Raw genomic sequence first — 7,703 nt, 5'->3', positions numbered from 1 at the left:
CTACGATAGGAATAGACCCCGCCTTCTGGCGTCTCACGCCCTGGAAGTGTATCCCCTCCATTATACTCCTTCCTCTAAGGTTATCTGAACTGGAATGACTCGTTTGAATTACCGAGAAGTTTGCAATATTGTTACCCTCCTCATTATAATTTAGCTAAGAACGAACCTAAGCTTGTTAAAAAAATGAATAGATTACCTATAATTACAAAAGGTTATATTGGCCTGCTCACGAAAAACTTTTTCGGATCAATATTATTTTGAAACAAAACTCTATAAATTTTAAATAGGTTTAAACCGCAGTATTCCTGTTGTAACCGGTAAATGATGTTTACTAAATGACGATATTGTAGCATTAATTCAGAGTCCATTCTCTTCGAATAATGCCGTTTATAGTCAAAGAAAGTTTGACAAACATATAAAAATAAATAAATATAATTAAAATTAAAAAGTCATAAAAATAAGTAAATTACTTTTTAAAACTTTTAGACTATTCCTCTGCAAATCGATATACTAATTTTGAGATAAGTTGGGGGGGGGGCTTTAGAGAAAGACATCTACAAAATAGGATTCAATACTATTTATTTTTTTTTTCGTATCACTTTATATTTCATTCTTTTTAAATTATGATTATCAACACTCAAATACTTTCAATATAAAATTGAAAGTAATTGTATATTTTGTTTTGTTTCTAAAAGAGAAACAACACTGTTGCCATTGCTACTCTTGGGCCTTGTTTTTGAAACATTTAAAAATGCATAACATGAAAATAAACCTTGTAAAGTTTCTTGATAAAACTGGAGATTTACGTAATATAGAAGAAAGTGCCTTTAGACAAAAGAGTGAAATTATTAATGCTAATCTCAATAATACTTTCTTTCCGCCGTTAAGAATTTCTTTAGGATTTGATTATATCACCCTCTTAGAAATTGCAGGTATGAGTGTAACTTGATGCCATGTTTAACGTGGATACTCCCCCCCCCCCTTGAATGATTAGATTATTGTATTTCTTAAAGAATAATAACATCGTACAATTTGTATTTGTGTGTCACTTTTTAATTATAATAAATTAATAAAAATAAAATAACTTTTATTGAAGCATTTAAGTAAAAAAAATAAGGGAACTTTTCATGTTTTTTTAATAAACTTAATAGTCTGTTTTTAAATTCAACTGATTGTGACTAGTAAAATGATTGTATTTTTCATATATTATAAAAATTTACTTCTACAAAGTAGTCAAGCATCTATTTAAAGCATGCTCTAAATTAATTTATAGGAAATAACTCCTGGTAACTAAGTTTATTAAAAGTAAAAATATATTTGTATATTTCATTAATATTTTTTTAACAAGCAATTGATCATGTTCTCAATTACTGTCAATATAAGTTCTTTAAATATCTGTTTATAAATGAGATACTTGGTTGTAAACCATGTTAACTGAAAAAATTTACAATGTTAAAATGTTTGCTAATTACAATGCCTTATCTTCAACTGGGGCCCTGTTTCATAATGATATTTAATACTATTAGTTCATAAATACAAGTATAGAAACTAGAAAGTAGAAGCTCTATGATTTTTTTTTGTGTGATGAAAATTGACTATTAGTTAAATTATAGGAGCTAGATAGTACAAAATAACAAGTCAGAATTTTACCAACTACAAACTCTAAAACTGATAGTATCACTTAGTGCTTTATTATGAATGAGGGCCCAGAAATCACTAAAATTGCAGGAAAAAAAATTGCTGAAAATTCTTTCAAAAAATCATTAAGTCTGTCCGAAAAAATCCAGGATGTCAAAAACTTCAACATGTTAGATACCATGTTTTACAATTGAGCGCTTCAAATATAGTTGCTAATTTGAATTTTTTAACGATTCAGGAGAATTTGCATCTTTATTGGTCGAAGAACCAAATATTGCCAAAAAAGAGGTAACTGACTTGGTTAAGACTTGTTGTGCAGTACTCACTGAATTGGAAGACATAACTGTACATCTTTTATTTCGATTGACTTCTTTCCCTGACTTAGTTTCTGTGATAAAAAGCGAAAATATCAATCCTGGTGGGTTATTTACTAAGACTGGGATATTGGCAAAAACTACTCCAGTAGAGAAGTACACGTTAGTAGTTTGTAAAAACACAAATTCATTTAATATTTTCTTATAAAATTTATAAAAATATTGTTTTATTTTTTTAATTTAAAAGGCAAGATATATCTTTCACATGTAAATATACCACATGCTTAAAAAAAGGGAAAATTTTAAAAAAGAATGGCAAATGTTCCGACTGTGGTAAAGAGCTTATAGAGATTGCTCGTTCAAGACTCTCCGGTGAGAAAGTTTATGGACTCTTCCTTAACCCGAATTTTCTACAGCCATCAAAGGAATACACGAGAACACAATGTATTATGGTAGAATTGAGAGGTATGTTTGATTTGTGTTCTACTGTAAAATTTATTTATCTGGACGACTATTGTTCAGTATAATTCATATTTAAACAAATATGTTTTCTCTAAACAATTAATATCAAAAAGAAGAGAAAGGACTGATAAAAATAAATATAATGAACAACTTTTATAATTCATTAAATACACTTGACCTCATTGATTGTAGTGCCTTATATAATCAGTTGTAATGTTTTGAATTAAATCATAATTATATATCTTCATTATCTTTTTTTTTCACTCTACTTTAATTTTATTTTTATCATTCTATATTCGATTTTATATTTTTCTTTTATTCAATGCCTAGTCTAATCATTGAATATTTGAATTATTTCTTTTTATTATACTCAAATATAATAATTTACATCATAAGTTTAGAGTTCATTGGACAAAATATGTAATTAGTTCTCTCCTGATTTAAGTACAATTTTTAAGTAATAAATTTGCACAGTAATTTTTGAAAACTCTTTCTTTTACTGATCCCTATGATTTTTTACATTTATCATGCAATTTCCTGTTCTTTTGTTGTTGTTTTTTTATTTTGAAGTTTGAAGTCATTGTTGGTTCTATATTAAACTAAATTCAACCATGAAAGTATAGAAGCAACAAATAATAGATATAGATATAGTACATGGGAGAATATGAATTTATGTATATAATCCAATGTATTGCATACATTATCTATTTTTAATATTTGTTGTTTTTATATTTTCATGGTTATATCATGTTTTGCCTGGTCCTCATGAAGACCTTTATACATTTGCCCTAACATGGACTTATTTTAAAAAGATGTTTCACACTTTTTATCTTGTTTATGTCCCCCTCCTTCTCAAAACGAAACTTCTCACTGGTTATATGTATAGCCAATGATTTATCCACTATTATTATAAAAAATAAATATAAATGATTTGACTTACTAATCTTCCTCTCATCCTCTGCTTTGAAACATAATTTTATAGTAATGATAGAACCTGGTCTGCATTCTGTATTCTACTTTGTAAGAAGATGAATCTGATTATCACGGTAATGTCCATAAGCTTAGTAGCCCGTATAGTTAGATGCTTGAAAAATAAAAATTGTGACAGCTTTTTACCAAAAGTCACTTCATTCCTCTAGCAGTTATGAATAAAATATAATGTTACTTTTTAAACCTAAAAGTATATAATATACTTTATTTTATTTATTTTTATTTTCCAGATGAACTTTTTACAAGTCTTGAAATAGGAATTAGATATAACCTTGCATTAACAATTGAAAAAGATAAATATGTTGCTTGGGGGGTCCAACCAATGTTACCTGACCCTTTGGTAAGGGCAATATCAAACTTGGCTCCTCCCCCCTTTCCATCAAAAATTTCTCAGTTCATATCAACCATTAAGTAAGTTTTCTTGTTTTTTTGCTTTATTTTTGATTTGTTAGATTTTTAGGTGTTTAGTCCTGTGTAGGGCCAATCCCTTAATATCGCCGAATATCTAGCTGTCATTCTGGATGTTGATTTAATTTTAGTATTTGTATATATTAGATAACATTATCTCTCTATTATTTAAAACAGTTTTTAGTGATCACTGTGTAATATTTTATTTTACATATAAGGTGGAATAATAAAAATCTGAGTTTAACTGATAGAGAATGCATTTTGCCAAAAAAAAAAAAAAATGAAAAAGGTTATCTTATAGGCATAAAATCATCTAGACTTTAACCAGAGTTACGAAAATAGGTTGTATTGTTATGCTGTTGATAAACCTCTGCATTACTGATGGGCTGTGTAATATCAATTGTTCAAAGTACATTTCATACACACAACTGACTTATTACAATATTTGCAATTTAAAATATTGATTGCACTGTTTTCTGTCATAAATAATTGTTTGGGGAACGGAATAGCTCAGTGATAAGGCATTGTGCTGCTAGCTCCAGGGATCCAGTTGTGACAGATAATTATTTATTCTGTTACTGTAGCCTGTGAGTCAACCATATGGGTTTGGAAGCCCTCCAGGGTCCACCTAGCCTCATAAAGTGAGTACCCTTAATTGGGGAAAATCTGGCAGACCATTGCGATTCTGACCATATCTCCTCCTTGCACAAATGTTGGTCTAATAACAGTTGGTACTTCCTTACGAAGTACTGCACCCTTCATCAGTAGTAGGGGTACAAATTTATTTAATTTAAATATTTGTTTATATATGACGTTAAAACAGAACAGCTGCCTATTAAATGAAGCAATAAAGCTTGTTTTCACTTTCTCTTAACAGACAATGTAATGACAAAAAAAGGCCCCCCCCACAGAATTTTTAATAAAACTGTCGGCTGACTATGGCTTTTCTTAATTGTTAGCTAATTCAAAGTCATTCCACAATGACCCTCGCAATTCAATAATAATATTATCCAAATTTTAATTTTTTTCAAACTTGATAAGACTCGAGAATTTCTTTATATTTACTGGTATAATAATAATTGAATGATACACCATTGTGTAATAATCTGCAGTGTTTCTTAAGTAAACATTGGAAAATATTTTTAGTGCAATAATAAAAAATAAGTAAACGTTTAATTTTGAGTTAAATTATAATTTTTATTAAATTTGAAAAGTTTATACTGAATGTTATACTGAATGTATACTGAAAGTTTATACTGAATGTAACGTTTATATCAACCTTGTAACCACCAGGCCGACCTGCTATTTAATATAAAAAATATATTATGCTGAGAATAAACTACAAATATCGTATGTACATTATTTCATTTTTTTGTTAGTGTAAAATTTATTCTTACTTAACGAACACCCCTCTATATATGGGATAAAATAAGTTCCCCCTATATATCCTTTGTGTTTTATGAGGTTACATTTTATAGGTATATGATAATTATTAATGATTTTTAATTATTAACTGGCATTGCAGTTTTGAGAATGAAAAAAATAAATAAAGCATACTCATCTAATCCATTACTTATTACCTTTTTTATTTATTGTGTAATGTTACATTCTGTGTTATATTGGGATAATGGTAATAGAAATCATAGACCTCATTCACATCATACTTATAAATATAGAAATTAAATAATTACAAAATAAGAAATAAAAAAAAAAAAATATTAATTTAAAGTAAAATGATATCTTAAAAACAATCATTCCTATTTACATTACCTGGGGAACTTTGGAGGAAAGAGCAGAACTCAAAAAAATGCTGGCGCTTCTCTCTCGTCACTGCTAACTTATTAACTAACCATATTTTAGAAACATTTTCGGTATCGTAGTGAAATATTTCATCGTGAAAAAATAACTGGAAGTTCACATAAAACCTTTTTTTTTAAATTGTTTTCTTAAATTTTTTCTTCAAATCCCTGACACTTTAGAGAGAACACATATGACTCTCCTTGGGCATTAGTGACAGCCTTTTCATCTATAATTCCAGGAGATTCTTACCCTCTCTCTGCTTTTCTTCATTTAAAGACTGCTTTACTTCTTAGTCTTGGATCAATTGTAAGTTTTCTTTCGTAATTTACATTATACTCATTGTGAATAAATATTAACACAAAGCTTTTGTATAATAATTAAATACCTATTTCTTCAATAATTAATTAGTGTAGCAAGAGCCCAGTTCCGATTCTAGCTCTTGGCGATTGTGGTAAATTGATGATGGATGCTTGGTATTGCAGTCCTCGAGCTATATTTTCACCATCAAGCTCAACAAGTCTTCTTTTAGCGTCTTATGGAGTTTGTCTTGTTCATGACAATATTACTGCTTTGTCATTTGTTACTACAGGTAATCTTCATTAATGCTTAGTATATTTATCAATAATAGATATATTTTGTATTGGATACTTAAACTGAGTTGTTTTTTATCCTTTTTGAGCGAGCATTGCGAGTGTAAGTTAACATATATGTTCTTATTAAATTAGTGATTATAGTATAATTAGAAATTTTCAATTTGTGAATTTCGTATCAATTAAGCTTGTTTTAGCTACTACAGTACCTAATTTTTAAGAGAAAAATCCAGTAAGAATTTGTTTGTTTTGTTATTTTCACTGATTCATTATACCTGGAACTGAAGAGATGTAGATGAGAACTCAGAACTAAAAGTAGTGCAGTTTGATTTGGATGAACCCATGGAATTATCTCGCTTTGGCAAGAATAGGTTGACAACCTGTTGATGACATGGCCATCCTGCTCTAGTGGTAGTACTTAATAGCGGTAATACGAAATGCTAAAAAAAGAACTAATAATGAAATTAATAAAACTGTGTCGCAACATTTTTCGAAATTTGTAATCTCAGTAATCTGAATTAATTGTTACACTCTTTTTACAAATATCATTTTAATCTTTTTCCATCTTTGCTTCCTGTTTTTTTGTTTTTTTTATCTTTCTGTTATATCAATCATCAAGAGGCTCTCCTGGGACACGCCCAGCCTATATAAACCCTTTAATTGGGAAAAACTTGGGGTCGTGCATGAATTCTGACCAATATACCTTGCCATAACCGTTGGTCTAGAAACAGTACTTCCTTTCAAAGTACTGAAGCCAAGACCCTTCAGGCATTGTAATAGTTTAGGTTGTTTATTTTATTATCTTCCCTGTGACCAATTAGTAATAGTAGTATTAGCCCGTGACCATCTTTGTCCAAAATATAATATGTTTTGGTTTTTATTTTTCTACCATCCTAACTTAATATGTTGGAGGGTGAAGATATTGTAATTCAATTTTATTTAAGAAATATCTATTTTTTTTTTTTATATTTAATTTCATAGAGTCATTTATTATTATTAATTTTTTTTTTTATAGCTGTTGAAAGTGAATTGGTTACTGTTACCAATCATGTATTGCCAAAAGATAAAAGTCATTCTACTTACTCACTAAAAGCTGCAGTTTGGATGTACTGGAACTGTAACAAACATTCCGGGCAAGATGTTAATAAACTTAAGACTTTAATTAAGTGAGAATAATGTTATTTATTTTTTTAAATGATTAGGAAATTATGACATTTTAAACTTTTTTTTTTATTCATTTAGAAAATTACATCAAATATGGTCCGACCGGATATTAATATCTATCGGTCATTGCCAAAATAACACATAAAAATGATAGACATAAGCAAAATTTATTAATTACAATTTTGATTATTAGAGTGTTATGGAGGCTACTACAATTTATAAGCTAGATCAGTACAATAGATGACTTGTCCTGCTTATAGCAAATACTTTAAACCAAACAAAAAAATAGCAGATTTTAATATTTTCTTCTTTTTACTGTTAATTACTTTAGAATGAT

At 28.6% G+C, this 7,703-nt stretch overlaps 1 protein-coding gene across 2 annotated transcripts in view; it reads left to right on the top strand.

Moving 5' to 3' along the window:
- Window positions 1-719: 719 nt before the first annotated feature.
- Window positions 720-7,703, top strand: part of LOC106684292 (minichromosome maintenance domain-containing protein 2) — a 10,015-nt gene continuing 3,031 nt past the window's right edge. For both annotated transcript variants that reach the window (XM_014426280.3, XM_014426279.3), the window contains exons 1-7: window positions 720-932; window positions 1,877-2,114; window positions 2,200-2,417; window positions 3,635-3,815; window positions 5,792-5,918; window positions 6,021-6,201; window positions 7,218-7,368. In XM_014426280.3, coding sequence (XP_014281766.1) covers window positions 752-932; window positions 1,877-2,114; window positions 2,200-2,417; window positions 3,635-3,815; window positions 5,792-5,918; window positions 6,021-6,201; window positions 7,218-7,368 — 1,277 coding nt within the window. In that variant the 5' untranslated portion in view covers window positions 720-751. The remainder of the gene's footprint in view (window positions 933-1,876; window positions 2,115-2,199; window positions 2,418-3,634; window positions 3,816-5,791; window positions 5,919-6,020; window positions 6,202-7,217; window positions 7,369-7,703) is intronic.

The sequence above is a fragment of the Halyomorpha halys genome, unplaced genomic scaffold (assembly GCF_000696795.3).
Source record: "Halyomorpha halys isolate HHAL.00 unplaced genomic scaffold, Hhal_1.1 Scaffold567.1, whole genome shotgun sequence".
In the NCBI taxonomy this organism is placed as follows: domain Eukaryota; kingdom Metazoa; phylum Arthropoda; class Insecta; order Hemiptera; family Pentatomidae; genus Halyomorpha; species Halyomorpha halys.
Note: the sequence above shows the minus strand (reverse complement) of the source record. Positions and strands in the feature narration are given on the sequence as shown.